Below are 22,500 nucleotides of genomic sequence, written 5' to 3'. Positions count from 1 at the left end.
TTTTATTGTATCCTCACCTCAGACACGTCCATTTTTCTCCTGTGCTGCTTTGTGGAGCTTCTTTTATACACATTTCTGCAGTGTGTAGCAGAATTACTCAGATCTCATCAGGTTCACTCTCTGGTTAAATGATCTCCAGCCTGGAGGTCTAATGTGGGGAGGAGCCTGGTCCATGTGAGGGGAGGAGCCTGCCCATGTGAAGGGAGGAGCTTGGTTGTAAATACACAAAGGGTGATTGTGTGTCTTGTTGTCTTTTGTCTTGCATTTCACTTTCCACTGATTATAATCACACTCTTGGTGTCACCCAGATGAGGTTCCCTCTTCTGAGTCTGGTTCCTCTCAAGGTTCCTTCCACATACAGAGAGTATTTCCTTGATACATTCGCCTGAGGTTTTCTCTTTGGAGATAATCACACACCAATTTAATTTGTATCAATCTTAAATTCTGTAAAGCTGCTTTGAGACAATGTCTATTGTGAAAAGCGACAGAAATAAAATCGAATTTAAGTTGATTGATTTCATTTACATTTTACTGATTCTGATTGGTTTATTATTTTCTAAAACAGCAGCTCTGATAGTAGGGAATGTTAATATAAATGCACACATTTGAACAAGTCGTTGTTTCTATAGTAACAATGGATTCAGAACTCTGTAACTGTTGATGGCATGAATTTTTTTTTTCTTGAGTTTCTTTGTTATTTAGGAAGCTGGAGCTCAGTGGGCAAGATGGTGGACTCTTTATTGGAAGGTTGAGTTCAAATCCCAGCAAACTTCCACTGTTGGGCCCTTAAGAAAGGCCCTTATCCCTTAATTACTCAGTTGTATAAATGAAATAACTGGATGTCAATCTGGGGATGAATCCGTGAATATAACATGTATTTGTAAAAACCTCTGGTGTTGGTACTTATTCATCATTTATTTGCTCATATACAAAGGTCAATTTGTTTTAAGTCGAATAGTAATTTCAAAATCCTTAAGAATGGATTGCGGATCTCTGACTTAGAAAATCTTGGAACATATGGGTTTTAGGTTTTACAATGTTCTAGAATGCGACTGGTCTTCTGGAATATTCTAGTGTAAGTGTGTATTCAAGAGGTTCAAATATGAGTTGGTTATCTGGAATGTTCTAGCATTAGGATCTGTTGTAAAGGTTCTAAATGATTTTGTATCACAGAGATTCTAGATTGGGTTGGTTTTCTAAGATGGTTATCTCATGCTTGATGTTCTAACAGGAGTCTGTACTGTAGAATTTTTAGAATGGGTTTGTTATCTGAAAGTACAAGATTGAGTCTGTATTGTAGAGGTTTGGGCATGAGTTTGTGTTACAGAAATTATAAAATGGTTGGTTGTCTGGGACTTTCTAGCATTAGGTTCTGTCATTGTTTGCAATGTAAAGGTTCTGGAATAAATTGGGTATTTAAAACATTTTACTAAGGCTCTCTAATATAGAATGGTTTGGTTTTCTGAGATGATTATCTCATGGTAGATGTTCTACCATAAGTCTGTTTTGTAGAGGCTAGAATGGGTTGGTTATCTGAGATGTTCTATCCCAAGTTTCTATTTTAGAGTTTCTAGATTGGGTTGTTATGTGAGAAAGTGATCTCATGCAAGAGGTTTTTGCATGGGTCTATTTACATTTTGCAGCATTTGGCAGACACCCTTATCCAGAGCGACTTACAACTGAGCAGGGGATGGTTTTTTTAGGGCTTTTGCTCGAGGGCCCAGCAGTGGCAGATGGTGATGGTGGGATTCGAACCTGTGACCTTCCAATCCAAAGTCAAATGCCTTAACCACTGAGCTACCACCTCCCCTATATTGGCTATATTGTAGATGTTCTAGAAAGTGTTTATGGGTTTTTTTATGTTCCAGAATGAGTCTGTGTTGTAGAGGTTTTAGAATTTGTTTGTGTTCTGTGATGGCTATCTCAAGCTAGATGTTCTACCAGAAGTCTGTAAAGTTTGTAGAGGCTCTAGAATGGGTTATTGTCTAAGATATTCTAGCGTGAATTTGTTTTGTAAGGGTTCTAGCATGAGTTGGTATCACAGAGCTTCTAGAATAGGTTGGTTATCTGTGGTGGTTATCTAAAGCCAGATATTCTAACATAAGTCTGTTTTGTAATAGATCTGGTATGATTTGTTATCTAAGATAATCTTGCATGAGTCTGTACTGTAGAGGTTCTAACATTAGTGTTCTAGAATGGGTTGGTTGTCTGAGATGTTCTATCCCATGTTTCTATTGTAGAGTTTCTAGATTGGGTTGGTTATGTGAGAAAGTGATAATAAGATAGAGGTTCTTGCATGGGTCTATATTGTAGATGTTCTAGAACGGACTGGTTATCTTGAATGTACTAGAATAAGTCTGTATTGTAGAGGTTCTAGAAAGTTTTTTTGTGGGTTTTTTAAATGTTTCAGAATGAGTCTGTGTTGTAGAGGTTCTAGAATTTGTTTGTGTTCTGTGATGGTTATCTCAAGCTAGATGTTCTACCATAAGTCTGTTTTGTAGAGGCTCTAGAATGGGTTATTGTCTAAGATTGTCTATTATTCTAGCATGAATTTGTTTTGTAAGGGTTCTAGCATGAGTCTGTATCACAGAACTTCTAGAATAGGTTGGTTTTCTGTGATGGTTATTTCAAGACAGATATTCTACCACAAGTCTGTTTTGTAATAGATCTGGTATGATTTGTTATCTAAGATAATCTAGCATGAGTCTGTACTGTAGAGGTTCTAACATGAGTGTTCTAGAATGGGTTGGTTGTCTGAAATGATCTATCCAATGTTTCTATTGTAGAGTTTCTAGATTGGGTTGGTTATGTGAGAAAGTGATAATAAGATAGAGGTTCTTGCATGGGTCTATATTGTAGATGTTCTAGAACGGACTGGTTATCTTGAATGTACTAGAATAAGTCTGTATTGTAGAGGTTCTAGAAAGTTTTTTTGTGGGTTTTTTAAATGTTTCAGAATGAGTCTGTGTTGTAGAGGTTCTAGAATTTGTTTGTGTTCTGTGATGGTTATCTCAAGCTAGATGTTCTACCATAAGTCTGTTTTGTAGAGGCTCTAGAATGGGTTATTGTCTAAGATTGTCTATTATTCTAGCATGAATTTGTTTTGTAAGGGTTCTAGCATGAGTCTGTATCACAGAACTTCTAGAATAGGTTGGTTTTCTGTGATGGTTATTTCAAGACAGATATTCTACCACAAGTCTGTTTTGTAATAGATCTGGTATGATTTGTTATCTAAGATAATCTAGCATGAGTCTGTACTGTAGAGGTTCTAACATGAGTGTTCTAGAATGGGTTGGTTGTCTGAAATGATCTATCCAATGTTTCTATTGTAGAGTTTCTAGATTGGGTTGGTTATGTGAGAAAGTGATATCAAGCTAGAGGTTCTTGCATGGGTCTATATTGTAGATGTTCTAGAACGGGCTGGTTATCTGGAATGTTCTAGAATAACTCTGTATTCAAAAGGCTATTGACATTTTTTGTGTGTTTTGTTTAATGTTCCAGAATGCGTCTTTGTTGTAGAGGTTGTAGAATGTGTTGGTGTTCTGCTGTATTAGGTTAAGAGGTAAAGTATATATTCTCATTCAGTAGGTATATTTCAGGATGGGTTTGTTGTGCTTTGATGTTCTACAATGAAAATAAAGAGCTCCAGTAAGAGTTTATAGGGGGTCTGTAATAAATGAGATGTGTTCTGGATTATCCCCTGGGTCAGTATCCATGAAGGTATTAGTTCACATGCAGGAAGCCCTTATTTTAGTAAATACGCCTCATTTGTATTTGTTTGTACTCATTAGTCATCTGTCTGTATAAAGTACTGGCCCCCTTCTGCACCCTCAGTAGACCACCACTGAGCAGGTAGTATTGAAGCAATAAATCATTCTTAGCTGTTTAACAGTCCTGATCCAAATCATGGTCTCGCTGAAGATGTTGTGGCAAAAAAGCCCTGAAGGCACCGTTTCCCCTCCTGGGTGTAAGGGGAATGAAATGATTATAGCCGTCCAGCAGTCGAGACAAGGAGGACGCATGACATAAAAACAAGCAATATAACTTTATTGTGCATTATGTACATATTTACAGTCCAGCACAGCAGTATTTCGGGATTGCACAGGCCACTGCGGCACACACACACACACACACACACACACACACACACACACACACACACACACACACACATATATACATACACAAACACAGATCTTTGGCTTCGGTTAACAGACACAAGAGTACCAAAGAAATAGGTCCTGTATTGACATGTACAGTATTACCTGATGCTGTTAGTGGCTTTAACATGTTGGTTGAATATTACACAAACACACAAAAAAAAAGAAGAGAAACCGTGCGGCATCGAACATGAGAACGAGTACATATACGTGTGGTATTGAATTGCAATAGGATTCCATCAGTCTCTGCTCAGCATCAAACAATTAGAAGGACACACAAGTACAAAGACTTGTCTGAAATGACAGACTGAGATTGCGAAGCATGAAATTGTGGGTTTATATGAACTTTAGAGCCAAGCAAAGACAAACAGTCCAAATAGATGGTTAGCATAGCCTAAGACACACACACACACACACACACACACACACACACACACACACAGTGTAGATTTCTGCATATGTGTCCAATAATTCTTTTGTGCTAAAATCATATTCCTAACATGACGACAGATGCATAAATACGATTCCTCTGATTATTACGGTTTGATTGGAGAGAGGAGCGGATTCACCGATCAGGACACGTTCTGCTGTTTTCACACTTGAGACAGTTAACAAAACTCTCAGCTCAGGGATACGGAGGTGATGGCAGATGAAGGAGCACAGCTTTTCACCAAAGTAGAAGAAGTGAATGGGGATTGGAGTTCTGGAATGTAAGATAGTTCAATATGTTCATGATCAAGAATTCTGGTTCTAGCATGAGTCTAAAATGAGATGTTGGATATCTGAGATGTTCTATGGGGTCTGTATTAAAGAGGTTTTAAATTGGGTTGGTTAGCGGAGTGGTTCTAGAACAGGTAGATCTATTATGATTATGTTTGATAAAGGTTCGAAAACCAATATCCCATCATGAGTCAGATTTCTAGAGTTTCTTGATTTGGCTGTTTAGCTGAAAGGTTTGCATGTAGATCTTCTACCATTAGTCTGTATTATAAAGGCTCTAGCATGAGGCCGTTTTAATAGCAATGTAGAATTGGTTGTTATCTACGGAATTCTAGCATGGGTCTGTATTCTGGAGGTTCTAGATTGGATTGGTTAATTCAGATGTTTCAGCACTGGTAAATTCTTCTACCATGATTAGTCTGAGGAGTCTGTTTCATAAAAGTTCTACAATGGGCTGATCATCAAAGATATTCTAACATCAGTCAGTATTTTAAAGTTTCTAGATTGGGTTGGTTAACTGTAATGTTCTTCCATGGGTGGATCTTCTAGCCTAAGTCTGTATTGTAAACGTTTTAGCATGTGTCTATTTCACAGAGGTTCTTGAATGGTTGGTTATCTGGAATGTTCTAGCATGAGATGGTATTATGGGGTGTGTATTATATAGGGTTCTTGAATGGTAGGTTATCTGGAATGTTCTAGCATGAGAAGGTATTATTGAGTGTGTATTAAATAGGGTTCTTGAAAGGGTTGGCATTCTGGTGTATTGAAGCTCAATTTGTTTTAGTTCTATATAGTTTCAGGCCACATAAGGATTCTAAAAAGTTGTTTTTTCACATATATCTTGGTCAGTAGGTATATTTCCAGAACAAGTAAGAGCTTACAGAAGGTTTGAAATTTGTCCCATGGGTCAGTGTCCTAGTAGGTTTTAGAAGGTTTTTTAAATGGGTATTATGGAGATTTCCTTAGAGTGCTCCAGGTTCTGGAATGTTCTGAAACGGGTAATCTACACGTCAGTTCATGCTGGTCCAGAAAGCAAAGTTGATCCGGAATATCTCTGACGGCTCAGCAGGAGGTTAAAACCTCCTGATGGTGGGATGTGGAGAGTTTATTAATCCATTAATGCTGCTGCCATCTAGTGGCACCAACATTGCACTACAGCCTTGCTCTGAGACACAATCCTGTCATCATTTTACTGAGCAAACAAGACAGCTTTGTTGTTAAATAAATATCTCCTTCTATCATCCTTCATGTTCACAGTCTCGTCTGTAAGGACTGGATTTATTCCAGAGCTGTATTTTAGACTGGCTGGAGGTTCTGGTGGCTGCAAATTGGGTCAGATAAGAGCAGGGATTGTGGGCTGTCAATCATCTACTATCAGAATACTGGATTAAAAATGCAGTGGATGCAATATCTAGAGGTAAGAGTCTCAGTGTGCATGTGTGTGTGTGTGTGTGTGTGTGTGTGTGTGTGTGTGTGTGTGTGTCTCAGCCAGCTCACTCTCAGTCTCTCACATCAGATAAACACGTCCTTTTGAGATAAGCAGCAACAACAGAGGACAAGAAAACACAAATATCCACACAATACATCTATCTGATAAGTGACAATGTCAAAGATATACACTCACAAGCACACACGCGCGCGCACACACACACACACACACACACACACACACACACACACACACACACACACACACACACCCTTACACATATACCGGTGTACAAGCCTGCGGGGGTTCCAACTGTCTCTAATCATTCACAGTAATGCACACAGACACACAGACCTTCACTTGTGACTGCTTTGCTGACAGCAGAGGATTGTGGGTAAGCACTGAGGGTCCCTGCTGAGACACTTCAAGACCCTTTTCGGACTAAAACTGGGAAAAGTCTGTGCTTCAGTCTATTTCAGCATGTAAACAGGAAACAATGTCCTTCTTTTTTACTTCCTTTCAGAGGAGATCTGATTTTCACTCCTCTCCTTCTTCTACATATGTGGAGGGAAACCAGCCCACCTGATCGACAGAGAGAGAGAGAGAGAGAGAGAGAGAGAGAGAGAGAGAGAGAGTATTGCATGATAAATCCCCTACATCCTGCACACACATTTTAATTCCATGATCTTGACTTAGTGACCTCATGGCCTCAATACGTTGCGTGTACAAGTGCAGCTACACTCTGTGGCCAAAGATTTGTAGACACCTGACCTGAAGATTCGGTATGTGGGTTGAGGGTCAATGCTCTATAGCAGGAGATCTTCCACTACAACCCATGGAGAGTAGAGATGGTAAGATTCAGTGATTCTTGATACATCACATGTTTGCGTCGGTAAAAAAACGATATATTTATATAGAATTGTTAGTAGATGCGCTCTACTTTTATTTATTATAAATTAACCACTGATTTGTGACCGGTATTTTGTATGTAGATCGATTTCTCCCTGCTAAACTGTTTCTTCCGTTCTCTCAGCACCGCTGCAGCTACGTGAATATGACGCATCACAACACTACGGGGACGGAGGCGTGTCCTGAGAGTCACATACAATACAGATTAACATGGCAGAGGTAGAGCTGTAACTTCCTGGAGACGGAACAGGAAAAAAACGTCTGGATTGTATTTAATATTTTCTTCTTTTTTCTTTTTGAACTACAAAGGCGTATGTTTGAAAGCCATGCGTTAGAAGTCAGAAGGCACTTTTTAGTAAATTGATCATTTGCTGTCTGTCTGAAACAAAGAAATAAAATCTGTACCATATTGAATTGCAAAGCATCTTATCTTTTCCACTGAATCGCGTTGTGCTGAATCGAATCGGAATCGGTTCATAATGGGGTGAATCGTATTGCATCGCATCAGTGGCAGTTATGGAGATGCACATCCCTAATTTAAGGCAACATAGGACTGGAAAAGTCAGGTGTCCCGATACATTTGGCAACACAGTGTCTACACGCGTGACCTTGACTCACCCGGCCGTTGACCTCGCCCCTCCACCAGCCGTTAGTTGTGGACTTGCTGTAGATCCTCACCATGTCCCCTTCCTGCAGCGACAGCTCCCTCATGTCCCGAGAACTGAAATCGTACCGAGCTATCGCCACGCCGATCACCTTCGGGGTCAACACTGAGACGGAAGGAACACAGAAGAGACGGAGAGACTCGCGTTAATGCTTACACCGATTGACGTGGAAACAAGAGGCATAAAAGAGGAAGCACATGACAATGAGGGTGATGGTGATGAAATACACAAAGGACAGACAGAAAGAAATGGACATGCTGTATGTAGGAAATAGGAAAATCAAGAGGACAAGGACAAATTCCTGGAGGTGTTCACTCTAAGACACTTACAATTTCGAAAGGTCTGATACACTGACATCTAGGGACAAAAATAAGAAAATGCTGGAAGCTAGGAAACATTGGAAACTAGGAACAATTTAGACTAAAAGATACTGGAGATTTAGGGATATTGAAGATTAAAGAACACTGGAAACTAGAAGACAAATAGACATTAGACTAAAAGACACTGAAGACTAGAGGACACTAGAGACTACAGGACGCTGAAATCTATTGACCACTGAAGACTACGGGACACTTAAGATTAAAAGACATTGGAGACTTGGGAATATTGAAAACTAGAAAACATTGACGATTAGGAGGACACATTTGAGACTAAGGGCATGGGATACTAGACACACTGGACTCTAGGAAACACTAAAGATGAAGAACAATGGACTCTCTGGGACAAAAAGGTGACAGTAGAGTCTATTGGGCCACTTGTTACCAAGGATACAAAAGACTGGGCACACTGGACTCTTGGGGACATTGGAAACTAGGAGACACTAAAGAATAAAGACAATGGAGACTCAGGACATGGCATACTAGACATACTAGAGTCTTTTACTCTACTATAACGCTGAAGACTAGCAACACTAGACTCTCTGGAACACAGCCAACTAGGGGACACTGGAGATCAGGGACACTATAGACTAGGGGACACTATAGACTAAAAGTCACTGGAGACTTGGGTATATTGGAGACTAAAAGGCACCGGAGACTTAGGGATATTGGAGACTAGAAAACACTAGAGAATAAGGGACTTTAGACCAGAAGGACCCTGGAGAGTAGAGAATGCTGAAATCTAGGGGGCACTGTAGGATAAGGGACACTTTAGACTAAAAGACACTGGAGACTTGGGGATACTGAAGGCTAGCGAACACAGGAGAATTTGGGACTTTAGGTTAAAAGACATTGGAAACTATGAGACACTGGAAACTGGGGACACTAGACTATGAGAAGACAATGGAGACTAGAGGCACTGGACTCTTGGGGACACTGGAGACTGGGGGGGCATATGAGACTAGGGGACACTAAGGGATACACTAGAAACCAAAGGGACACAAAATCCAAGTGAGACACTAAAAGTTATTGGACATTAGAAACCAGGCGATAAAACACATAGTGGACCCTGAAAATCCTGGACGCTCTCAGAGATGAAAATCATCATGGAATCGTAATCAAGTGGATTTAGCATGTTTCCTGAAAGGCCACTTGAGTGGGACTCCATTGGTTTGGGACACAGCCATGGAGAGATCGTGGAGTCTCCGGGTCGTCACTTATTCAGAACTAATGTGTTTCAAATCGCTATTTATCTTCACACACACTTTACCACTTCAGTGTGTGTGTGTGTGTGTGTGTGTGTGTGTGGATAACTGCACCTCCCCAAGGAGCTTCGAATCAGTTTAAGTGTGTGTGTGTGTGTGTGTGTGTGTCTGTGTCTGTGTGTGTGTGTGTGTGTGTGTGTGCGTGTGTGTGTGTGTGTGAGATGGCACACCGCTGTGTTTCCACTCCACACGAGTGATTCTGGTGAATCTGGGCCGAGTCCAATCAGAGCGGCGGCTGTTTTGATTACAGATTCAGAAGCGTTGAGAGATCGAGGCACTTTTATTCTCCGGGTTAATCGCATTTCACACTGAGAGCCCCTCTTTCTCCCCGAGCTCAAGACGGAGGAAAGAAGGGGAGAAAAACGACACACATGCTTTACACACACTTTCAGAGCAGTCATGCTCAAACACCCTGTGTATCTGTGTGTGTGTGTGTGTGTGTGTGTGTGTGTGTGTGTGTGTGTGTGTTTAAAACATCCCGATCCCTAGAATGCTAGAAAGCATTATGCCTCATTTATCATATTGATTCGGATTGGACAAAAGTAATGGCGCCCTAGAAAACGAGTAGGAGGAGCTACAGTTATTTGAGGCGCTGCAGTGGCCGAGCTGCATTAGTGGAAAAAAACACATAACCCATTTACGAGCCACACTTTCAACATTTCCAGCTTGTTTTTGGTTTTTGATGAGTTTTGTGGGCGGGGCTAAAGAATTACAGAGCGTGAAACATGACGATACAGTAAAATTGTGTTTATTGGTATATGATAAACGAATATGAAGAAAATAAGCGAAAAATATCATAATAATCTGACAAACTCTGAAATCAGCTTAAGGAAGCTTCTGATTGGTTGGCTGCTAAATTCTCTCTCCTGACATCGGTCCAATCACTGGACTTGAAAAGTCCTGAACTCCTGATACCCTGCGGGTGTGTAGTGATGTGAGTTGTGTTTGATATCGGTATGGTGTGTGTGTGTGTGTTGGAGGAGGAGGCAGATGTGTTAAAGCACCAGACATGACCAGACATGCCTGCTGTCATCCCACTCTGAGGCAGACGTGCACACACACACAGAGACACACACACACACACACACACACACAGACATACACACAGTAGGACAGAGGGGCTTAGGAAGAGGGAGCAGATGGAGGCAGAAATCAAGCAGTAACGCTACCTGACCAGAAGGGGGCGGAGGAGGGGGGCACGAAGCTGCAGCCTGCAGGAGACACTAAAGAAAGAGTGCACAGCAATGGAGCTGAGAGGGGGGGGGCAGATAGATAGAGAGAGAGAGAGAGAGAGAGAGAGAGAGAGAGAGAGAGAGAGAGACAGAGACAGAGAGAGAAAGAGAAGTGATATTGAGATGTGAAGTAGTAAAGCTAGAGCAGTGACACATGCAGCTTAAATATTCAGTGTTTATCGGTGACACCCCCAAATTTACCCACAATGCACTGCTGAGAGCGGTGCAGAGGGGCAGAACCCAGAGACACTGATGCAGCGGCGCTTTAGTCCTGTACGTCCCTCAGTTTATCCTGCACTTCAGCTTCCACCATCATGCTAACACACTGCTGACTAGCCGAGCCGCGAGCTGAAGTGCATTCTGGGACTTTCCAAATCTCCACTACTTCTTTTTTTTTGTGGTGTGTAAGGAGGAAGTGGACACGAGAAGTGTGTGAGTGTATGTATGTGTGTGTGTGTGTGTGAGTGTGTGTGTGTGTGTGTGCTCATTGCTACCTCCGTTCTCAGGCTCTCTGTAGGCAAACTGCAGTGTTGTATCTAGTGTCCTGAAGCCCTCCTTCAGAGAGTGATTCTTATAGTACTCAATCAGCTCCTACACACACACACACACACACACACACACACACACACACACACTTTGTATCAAAATAATACAACCGTATGCCTATAAAACTAATAAATTAATTAATTTATTTTAAAAAATGCATTCAATAGTCCAGTGTTCCAATACTTCTGACCAGCCCCTTGCTGAGCAGCTCTGAGGAGCAGAGCAGCTCGGAAAAATAAATACGCACTTAGAAACCGAAAGGAACCCAGAGTAAATGGGGATAAGGCGGCCTCGTCCACAATCGAATAAGGCTCTTTAAATGGCATTTGTGAAATCAAATCTAAAAGTGCTCTCAGAAGTAAATGACAAAAGCGACCCGCTCTGCTCATGACATAACGACGTTAAAAAAAAGAGCCGCCACGTTTAAGCCCCGGACCCGGAAAACAGATGAGGCAATAACGGCGGCATGAAAGCGTACAGAAAAACGAAGGATATAATGAAAAACTTCAGATAATATTTAATATTCCTGCCTGATTTCTTTACAAAAATCAAGACGATTATTATTCAAAAACTCCACTGTCCGGCGTCACGGAAATCACATGGGTTCTTTATGACTCTGTATGGATCTGGAACTGGATGCTGCAATATTACAGGTGATTCTACGTGGCGTATTCATTTAGAACTAGCTGTGTGTTCAACAATCTGAACTTCTTTCAGCCAATCACAATCCAGCATTCACACTGACGATGGCGTAGAGTATCAGTAAGAAGAAGCATATTTACCATGATGCTCCTGAACCTCCGGTTCTCTGCGATCTGGAAGTAGCCGTCTCTAGTTAAGATCTTGATGTGCTTCACATCGTTGTTGAACCTGTAATGTGGAAAAGCATTTATTGTGAAGTTATACACAAAGTCAACTAGCATCCTGTTCTGTTTTATTCAGGATCAATAGCTCTTCACTTTCACATGTAATCACTGAACCTAGATGGTTCCTTCACTCTAGACACGCCCACATTTACTCACCAACACTCGTTATTTCTGGACACGCCCACATCTATTCACCAACACTCGTTATCTCTGGACACACCCACATCTACTCACCATCACTCGTTATCTCTGGACACGCCCACATCTACTCACCAACACTCGTTATCTCTGGACACGCCCACATTTACTCACCAAAACCCGTTATCTCTGGACACGCCCACATCTACTCACCAACACTCGTTATCTCTGGACACGCCCACATCTACTCACCAACACTCGTTATCTCTGGACACGCCCACATTTACTCACCAACACTCATTATCTCTGGACACACCCACATCTACTCACCAACACTCGTTATATCTGGACACGCCCACATCTACTCACCAACACTTGTTTTCTCGGGACACACCCATATCTACTCACCAACACTCATTATCTCTGGACACGCCCACATCTACTCACCAACACTCGTTATCTCTGGACACGCCCACATTTACTCACCAACACTCGTTATCTCTGGACACACCCACATCTACTCACCAACACTCGTTATCTCTGGACACGCCCACATTTACTCATCAACATTCATTATTTCTGGACACGCCCACATTTACATGTTAACACTGTTATCTCTAGATTCCACATCTACCCACCAACATTTGTTATCTCTGGACACGCCCAAATCTTCTCACCAACACTCCTTATCTCTGGACACGCCCACATCTACTTTGTGGCTGAATAAAATCTCACAATTCTCCACAATCACAGTCTAAAATCTGGTGGAACATCTTTCCAGAACAGTGGAGGTTCCCAGCAAATGGATACGAAATGTGGAATGGGATGTTCAGAAAGATTTACATATCAGTCCAAAGCTCAAGTGTCCAGAAACATTTGACCCTGTAGTGTAGCTGTTCCGATTATTCCAATAGAACAGAACCGGCACTGAAACAGTGCTACAGCTTCAGTGCAAAACTTCGAACACCAGACATTATTATTGTGTAAGTAAAACAATACTTCAGAGGTGTTTTTCTAGGCACACACACACACACACACACACACACACACACACACACACACACACACACACACCCTAATGCAAACATCATATGACAGAAAAGTTTTGGAAATCGCATTTGTTCAAGGAAGCTTACATTTCGTGAGTAGAACTCCTTCGCACTGCACTGTTATTGCTATGCTGCTCACACACACACACACACACACACACACACACACACACACACACACACAGTGGAAGCGTACATCATGTTGACTCACTTGATGCTGATGGCGTACTCGTTGCTGTCGTGCCCTCGATGCCTCACCAGGTACGTGCTGTTCTGCCTGTTCAGGAGCGTCGCCTCCGCTTGCACCCGCAGCATGCCACCTGCAAACCTGCCCAGGGTCGCACAGGGGGCAAAGGTCAAGACTGGGAGGTAGAGAAAATGTAAAAAAAAAAAAAAGCCTCCACTCCAATATAAGAGCTGTCTGTTCACACTCACCAGGTCTGAGAGGAGTAATCAATGGGTCTTGCCTGGAGAAAAAAAAAGAACAGATTTTTTTTTTGAGAGAGAGAATAAAATACACGATATGGCCCAAAGGTTTATGGACACCTGACCATTAAATTGCTATGTGCTTCTCTTATAATAAGCTCCACTCTAAGATTTACATGGATTGGAGTGGAAGATCTCCTATAGTGCTCAAACTCTCCATACTCTCCATACATTTAGTCTCCTACTGCTGTTCTAATAAGCTCCACTTATACCCTATTGGACGACAAAAATCAGGTACTGAGATCTATAGCAGGAGATTTTCCACACATAGTCAACCCATGAAAACAGGGGCATCGTGATGTTTTAACAGGTTTGGTTTCAACTAAAGACGTGCGATTCAATTGTGTGCCCCCGAGTTAAACATCTGGAAAGGTCAGGTGCTACAATACTTTTTGTCCATATAGTGTATGTTAATGTAATACTAAACACACACACTGATCTGTGTGATCTAAGTTTTGATGGTGTTCCTGTAAAGCTACGTGTTTTCAGTGTTGCATGTTTAAGCTGGCACTCACACATGGGCAAGGCTTCACGGCGTTGCTTGGGAAGAATCCAACCTCTCTCGTCGTCAAGACTTTGCCCTGCAACCATGACATCCAGATAATTACATTACGCTCAGCCGAGCACCTCGTTTTCAATAATTCAGCGACGCTATTTATTTCCAAAGATGCAGACGCGCATTCCTTCCAGTAACGACTCCTTTAGAGTTGTTAAATTGTAGCGAGAACTGAGGGATATCTATTAGGACTGCATTCCTCCTGCCTGTTTAGGTTTATACCGTTCACGTTTTTGTAATAACAATGGACGGAATCCAGCGCGTGAGAACAGGGTCGTGCTGGCACATCGACCCAGCGCTTCAGATCAAGCGAGTGAGATCCTAACGATCGAAAATCAAGATTGGCTTGCTTTCCAGAATGTTGGCTTGACTCGTATCGGTTGCTAAAACGAGAAAATGGCCTCATGAATTGCTGAATGTGTTCCTTTCAAAATGATCTATAATAACAACTGAATACGGTTAACATCGATGCTAACTGATACGGCCGTTGTTATCCATTAACGCAGGACCTTGAATCTTCATCCAGACGGTCCTTCTGGGAGAGGCTAAAAGCTTGCGGTGGTCCAGACGGCCCTCTTGTTCAGACTAACTCGATTTGTTAAGCCATGCTTAAGTGGCCATGATACATTTATCATACTGATGTTTTATCTCTTTTCTTCGATGAGGCTCTTATGCTGGCCCTACAGCTCCGATAAGCATGTGAATAAGGTTAAAACTGTTAGCTCACACAGTGCAAGGGATGAAATTAGGTTAAAGCTACCAATCGCATTTCTCTGCCCCCACCGAGAGGTAGAATTGTGTTCCCAGGGTCATCAGGGTTACCTGCCACTGTCATTATCAGAGGATGCCATGCATGGCCAAGTGTTACAAATCTGAGGAGCAATACCTTGTATCCAAAGTCAAAACCTTCATCGAGGATACCAGAATTACCAGGACTATGGTTCATGGTTACCAGGGCCACCAGGACTATCAGATATATCAGTGTTATAAACAATACCTATGCAGGGACCAGTAAAGTAAGTTTGAGACACTGGTGTAAAATGATGTAGAGCTTAACATCTTAAACAGATTATCCAGGTTTCATTCTCCTACTGGAGACACCCAGTTTCCATTGAATGTTGGGGTTTGCATGGGATTACTAAATGTTACCATGCTTAGCCAATGTTCAAGTGCACAAGAGCTACAAAGGTTACCAAAACTTACCAGGACTTGCCAAAGGTATCAGGTTATCAACGTTTGAAAGACACTACGGTTACACGAAGGTTATTACAATTTATGGCATTTGGCAGATCCAGAGCGACTTACAACTGGGTAGATGATGGTTAAGGGCCTTGATCAAGACCCCAGCAGCAGATTGGTGGTAACATCTTACCACTGAGCTACCACAAGGTTATCAAATCTACCAGTCTTACTCAGCTTCCAAACATGCCAAGTCGATCAGAGCTGCCAGGGTTTGACAAGCAACCAGGGTATCGGCTTTAATAAATTGTAGAACTAATAAGAGTTACAGAGGTTAACATGGATACAGAGATTTTATTTTGTAAAGCACTTTCCACTTAAAGCACTCATTACACCCTGCACTGCGATATGCTCCCTCCAGTCCTTCCTGCTTGACTGGTCCCAAAATTTCTGGGAAAGAACTATCAAGACCATTTTCTTTAACAAGAGACTATCAAGACCCTTCTCTCTAGGACAGCGCTATCAGGAGCCTTCTCTCTAGTAAGGATCTATCAAGACCCTTATCTCTATTAAGAATCTATCAAGACCCTCCTCTCTAAATTAAACAAACAGGATGCTACATTCACCAGGGATACCAGATATTGCCAGGGTACCAGGCTACTATGCCTAATAGTTTTTTCAGTATTAACAAGGTAAGTCACAAGATCCTAGGATTTTCAGAACTGTCAATTTTCTTACCTTATCAGGCCCTGCTAACAGGGCAAACAAGATCCTCAAAAATGACCTGTTCTTAATGAGTAACAGAAGTGGGAATTGTATGTATAACGCATAAACTTAACGCATAAACTTCCCACAAAAAAAAAACCTGCAACCCTGTGCCCTTGCTTCTTACCAGTACTCTTCCCCTAAAAAAGACGTCATATCCCAACAGAGCGCATCCGTGAAAAGGTACATGTGTGTTTTGAACTGATTTGAGGCACAAAGAAAAAGAAGGCAAGGGACGATTCCAGTGAAAACATAACAAAAAAAGTCCTCAGATTATTAAATCTGAGGTCCCCAACCACCGACCCAGAACCGGGTCATTGGGGAGTTCTTACCAGGTCACAAAAAACATTCTGGGAAAGAATGTCACTCAATTAAAACTGCATTTTGTGCCGCAATAAAAATGTCCATACAACACATAACTGGGCAAATGGTGAGATTCCCCTTTTGGGGCTAAGAAAGAACACAGGAGGGAGGAGGTACTTTTAGACATTCATGCTAGATGTTGAACAAAGACGGTGGAACCTAAATAATTGTCAGTCTGGATGGACAGGACAAACGGAGATAAACGGCACTGAACCGAGGAGGTTGGAAGGTTATTAGTTTAAATCCCAGCCACACCACTCCTGTGCCCCTGAGGAAGGCCCTTAACCTTAGAGCTGCACAGTTGTATGAATGAGGTAAATGTATGTCGCTCTGGATATATGTCCTGTAACAGCTGCTGGGGAAACAAGGCCGCACTGACTCTTAAGCATGTCCTGAATGTTTACGACTGTACCGAGAACCCGGGAAACAAGTTCTCGCTTTTAAGAGAAGTCATCCTACCGGTTTATTGACAGCAGCTACAAATGAATAGTCTCTCTGTGCTGCTATAGAAGTGGCCTGGCTGGGCTCGTCTACTGTCTAGTCGCCATTTCTACAACCCCATGCTGTTTTATTTCCCACTGACGCACCCTTGTGTGACTCGATATCCGGCGGTACGGCTCAGGAAGCCGAATTAGCAAAGAATAATCGCATGGATTAGCGCAAAGTCGTCTGTCTGTCCGAGCGCTCCTTTACGATTGGGTTTGATTGCTCCGCCCACATCGCCGTGCCACGCGAACGGAAGCATGCCATTGTTTTTAATCACTTGTCAGGCATTAAACTCTACAATCAACACGTGTCAAGGGGTGTGTGTGTGTGGGTGTGGCTATGTGTTTGCAAGTTTGTGTACACCATCATTGTTTGCTCTCGTGCCCTTCTGTTCGATGACGTGATAAAATGGCATTTGCGTGTGTCTGTCTCCGTGTGTGTGTGTGTGTGTGTGTGTGTGTGTGTGTGTATACACTCAGTAGGCGGCATGCTGGTGTGTGTACTGTCTCATAGAGCCAGAGAGACAAACAGCTTGCATCAACAGCACTGAGTGTTGACAGAGGGCGGCATCTGACGACGTTACACAGTCTGTCAGACTCAAAACTACACAAACACACACACACACAACCAAAATTCTCATTATTATTTCAGCCATTAGCATGCAACCTTCACACACGCCAGTAAGCAGCGATGCCAGGATAGAGGGTGCGAGCGTCCAAAATTCAAATCCTAATATAATTACTTTCTCAACTGCATTGCATTTCGGATCAAGACAAATCTAAAGGGACGCGGTGACTACGAATAAGACGCTGTTATTCATCTCGTTCTTCTCCTCCTCCCTGCACTGAAGCATTATCTTTGTTTATTCCAGCTCCTGAGTACAATTCGACGCGCTGTGACGGGTTTCCATTTGACTCGAAAGTACCCAAAATAGCATGACACCAACGTTATTTGCCTCAAATAGGCAGAATCGATCGGGAAGCGCACACATTTTTTCGTTTCATCCTGACGCTGTATTTACGCCCTCAGAGACGACGATACTGTGCCACTCGTGCTGCAATACTTTTTTCTGCATAAACTGCATGACCACAGGCCGCTCATACACTTTACACGCCATTCCAGCATTTGTTTTTCTCCATCCATCCAATATGCTAAAAAAAAAAAAACTGTACAACTCTTCATATATGTCATCTGTCAGTGACAGGTCTATAATTAACTTTAATCCTGAACAACACACACACACACACACACACACCAACTCTTTGTGAAGTATTCGTTCTTTTTGCTTTATATTGATCTGTATTGCTCTGTGTTGCTGTCTATTGCTTTGTATTGGTGTATATTGGTGTGTGTTGCTGTCTATTGCTTTGTATTGCTGTGTATTGGTAAGTCTTAGTGTGTATCGGTGTGTGTTGCTGTGTGTTGATGTGTGTTGCTGTGTACTGGTATGTATTGGTATGTACTGGTGTGTGTTGCTGTGCATTGGTGTGTGTGTGTTGCTGTAGTGATGTGTAGTGATGTGAATTGGTATGTATTGGTGTGTGTATTGGTGTGTGTTGCTCTGTATTGATGTGTATTGCTGTGTATTGGTATGTATTGGTGTGTACTGGTTTGTGTTGCTGTGTATTGGTGTGTGTATTGGTGTGTGTTGCTGTGTATTGGTGTATGTATTGGTGTGTTGCTATGCAGTGATGTGTATTGCTTTGTACTGGTATGTATTGGTGTGTGTTGCTGTGTAGTGATGTGTAGTGATGTGTATTGGTATGTATTGTGTGTATTGGTATGTATTGGTGTGTGTTGGTGTGTGTGTTGCTGTGTATCGCTGTGTTCGACTCTCTGGTTTTGACACGTCTCTTATCCTGCCTAGTTCATGATTGTGCCAGAACTGTGTTGGCATGTGTCTGCTATTGTGTGCTATTTTTGCTTGTGTTATTTAGGATTGCTAACTGGCACCTTTTTAATTCTCACAGGACGATTAAACGTTAGCTGTTGTGCTAGGTACATGCTAAAGCTGTCTAAGCAAACAGTCTGAAATTATGTCTGGATATTTATTTTATGTTCATGCATGTTAAATAGGAACACGTTGTGATTTAAAGTTGAGTAGGTTTTGGGTTCGTACCTGCCACCAGGTGCTGTGCAGGTCGGCACGGATTAGTTCGATGATGTCACCCTGCTGGATGTTGAGGGCGGGGCCAATCTGTGGCATTGGATCGCCACGGTAATCCCTTATAGCCAACATTTTAGGTAAACCTGATGGGAAAAGGAATGAGTGACAGGCATGGTTATTGTGTGATTTAAGAGATCGAGTTAAACAGACAGACAGGTAGACGGACAAAGGCTCAGTGTGTGTGTGTGTCTGTGTGTCTGTGTGTGTGTGTTTGTGTGTAAAAATGACCAAATTTCATCTGCAGTCTATAATAAGAAATATAATCTCAGCACTGACATTAATGCACCAGATGAGCAAGTTATCGAGCTTTAGGCTAGTGGGTGTGTGTGTGAGAGAATGTGACTAAAAGTGTGTGTGTGTGTGTGTGTGTGTGTGTGTGTGTGTGTGTGTGTGTGTGTGTGTCCTACCTATGTTAGGTATGTCTCTGTGATGTCTGTGACCCTTTTGTTTGCCTGACCATCTAATAGGGCATGATAGGATATAATCTGTCTCTTTTGTTTTGTTTTGTTTTGTGTGTGTGTGTGTGTGTGTGTGTGTGTGTGTGTGTGTGTGTGTGTGTGTTTTAATAAAGCCTAGGTCTGTAATGATGTGCACTCATGAACCCGGAACACAAAAGGCTTTCCAACTTAAATACTACAAACACAGCTATTAGTGTTGCCTCGGGTCACCACAACAAAGAGAAACAGACAAGGTGTGTGTGTGTGTGTGTGTGTGTGTGTGTGTGTGTGTGTGTGTGTCTGTCTGTCTGTCTGTCTGTCTGTCTTGTTTATGTCTTTTCTGAGACACTAAATAAAGGTGGCGTTATACTAAATTATAATTAGAGTTCCTGGGATGTTAGACTGGATATTAGTTTGGATTTTAGATTGGATATTAGTTTGTATTTTAGACTGGATGTTAGACTGGATATTAGTTTGGATGTTAGATTGGATATTAGTTTGTATTTTAGACTGGATGTTAGACTGGATATTGATGTGGATGTAAGATTTTATGTTAGATTGGATATTAGTTTGCATGTTAGACTGGATATTAAATTGGATGTTAGATTGGATGTAAGTTTGGATGTTAGATTGTTTTTTTTAGACTGGATGTTAGATTGGATGTTATTTTGGATGTTAGACTGGATGTTAGACTGGATCTTAGTTTGAATGTTAGAGTGCATTTCAGAATGGATGTCAGATTGGATGTTGGACTGTATGTTAGATTGGATTTTAGACTGGATGTTAGACTGTATGTTAAATTGGATTTTACACTGGATGTTAGATTGGATGTTGGACTGGATGTTAGACCGAATATTAGTTCAGAGGATAGATTCGATTTTAGACTAGATATTAGTTTGGATGTTAGATTGGATGTTAGCCTGGATATTAATTAGGATGTTAGATTGGATTTTAGACTAGATGTTAGATTGGATATTAGTTAGGAAAACACTGCTACACACAGTACATGTATACACACAATCCATGCTACTGCTGCTTTTATTGTAAATTCTACTTGATTTCATTTCCCTACCTTTATATTAAAAATCATTTGATTATATTTATAAATGATATATAAGAGGGACCCGTACGTGACTCTGTGTGTGTTTGTGTCTGTGCTTATCTCTAACACATTCCAGCTTGCTAGCTGCCGTTCCACGTGAACGTGTGTGAACTTGTCGTTCTTCGGAGTGTTACTGCAGACCCGGGGTGATGGAGTTGGGGAATTTTCAGCCTGATAAAATAGAGCTGTGTGTGTGTGTGTGTGTGTGTGTGTGTGTTTGAGAGAGAGAAAGAGACTTCATCTCACCTGGATCTGCTCTCCGGCTGTGTGATCGGTCCTGTGAAGAAAGCAAACACACTGAATAAAGCACACACTGCAATGGAACCTGCTGCAGCAAAACACACACGTTCAGCTAACAGCCTCAGAGCAACCTGCTTATCAAAGTGTGTGTGTGTGTGTGTTTATGCTTCAGCCATCAACCCACTGCATTGTGAGACTACATCTAAACCACGTTCACATACCACCTAAACTGATTAATGCTGATCCAGGTGTGAGGTGTTTTGCGTTCTATTTCTCATTTTCATCTCCAGTTCGTCTCTAAATTCATCTTGTGCCCCAGTTAATTTTCCCATATTCACCATCTAAGTTCCACCACATGCAGAACTCCTCCATGATATCTCCTTAGACTCCATGATATCTCCCTAGACTCCATGATATCTCCCTAGACTCCATGATATCTCCTTAGACTCTATATATCCCTAGACTCCATGTTATCTTCATAGACTCCATGATATCTCCCTAGACTCCATGATATCTCCCTAGACTCCATGATATCTCCTTAGACTCTATATATCCCTAGACTCAATGATATCTCCCTAGACTCCATTATATCTCCCTAGACTCCATGTTATCTTTATAGACTCCATGATATCTACCTAGACTCCATAATATCTCCCTAGAATCCATGATATCTCCCTAGACTCCATGATATCTCCCTAGACTCCATGATATCTCCCTAGACTCATTGGGAAATGTCTACAATAGCTGTCTGAGACTCTGTATAGATCTGGAACTGGATGTTGCTATGGTTACAGGCGTGTATAAGGAGCGCATTCTTTAAGAACGCAGATTCGACCCGAAAGTTCAAGGCTCTGAACTCACACCTGAACTTCTTCCAGCCAATCACAATCCAGCATTTACACTGACTCTGGAGTAAACATGCAAAACAATGCACACAAAAGAGCGGGGGTGTGCACAATGCGATAAAAGATAACCCCGAGAGTCACTCAGTGCACACTGCGTATTATACGCACGTTCAACACACACACACACACACACACACACACACACACACACACACGCTGTCACACAAGCGTATCAGAGTGCATGTGCTTCTTTTTCCACATCGAGTCTCCATTTGCTCTTAAAATAAGCTCCTCTAAACTGTGAAGATGTTCCACTAGATTTTGAGAAGATCCCAAAGATGTTCATTAGGGTTGGAGCTCTATAGCAGGAGATCTTCCAACATCTTCCAACCCATGGAAGGCACATCTTCTTGTGCACAGGGGCAGTGTCATGCTCAAACAGGTTTTGGTGTCCTCGTCCCTACAGCATCCAGAGACGTCCTATACAACTGTGGACCTCCACGTTTGAGGGAACAGTT

At 41.9% G+C, this 22,500-nt stretch overlaps 1 protein-coding gene across 1 annotated transcript in view; it reads right to left on the bottom strand.

The window, feature by feature from the left end:
* Nucleotides 1-4,026: 4,026 nt before the first annotated feature.
* Nucleotides 4,027-22,500, bottom strand: part of LOC124384330 (guanine nucleotide exchange factor VAV3) — a 209,123-nt gene continuing 190,649 nt past the window's right edge. The window contains exons 19-27 of the mRNA XM_046847082.1: nucleotides 21,144-21,174; nucleotides 19,311-19,441; nucleotides 14,358-14,423; nucleotides 13,792-13,823; nucleotides 13,568-13,684; nucleotides 12,086-12,173; nucleotides 11,252-11,348; nucleotides 7,837-7,988; nucleotides 4,027-6,891 (exon numbers count right to left, since the gene is read on the bottom strand). Of these exons, the coding sequence (XP_046703038.1) occupies nucleotides 6,847-6,891; nucleotides 7,837-7,988; nucleotides 11,252-11,348; nucleotides 12,086-12,173; nucleotides 13,568-13,684; nucleotides 13,792-13,823; nucleotides 14,358-14,423; nucleotides 19,311-19,441; nucleotides 21,144-21,174 (759 nt within the window). The 3' untranslated portion in view covers nucleotides 4,027-6,846. The remainder of the gene's footprint in view (nucleotides 6,892-7,836; nucleotides 7,989-11,251; nucleotides 11,349-12,085; nucleotides 12,174-13,567; nucleotides 13,685-13,791; nucleotides 13,824-14,357; nucleotides 14,424-19,310; nucleotides 19,442-21,143; nucleotides 21,175-22,500) is intronic.

Source organism: Silurus meridionalis, chromosome 4 (genome assembly GCF_014805685.1).
Source record: "Silurus meridionalis isolate SWU-2019-XX chromosome 4, ASM1480568v1, whole genome shotgun sequence".
In the NCBI taxonomy this organism is placed as follows: domain Eukaryota; kingdom Metazoa; phylum Chordata; class Actinopteri; order Siluriformes; family Siluridae; genus Silurus; species Silurus meridionalis.
Note: the sequence above shows the minus strand (reverse complement) of the source record. Positions and strands in the feature narration are given on the sequence as shown.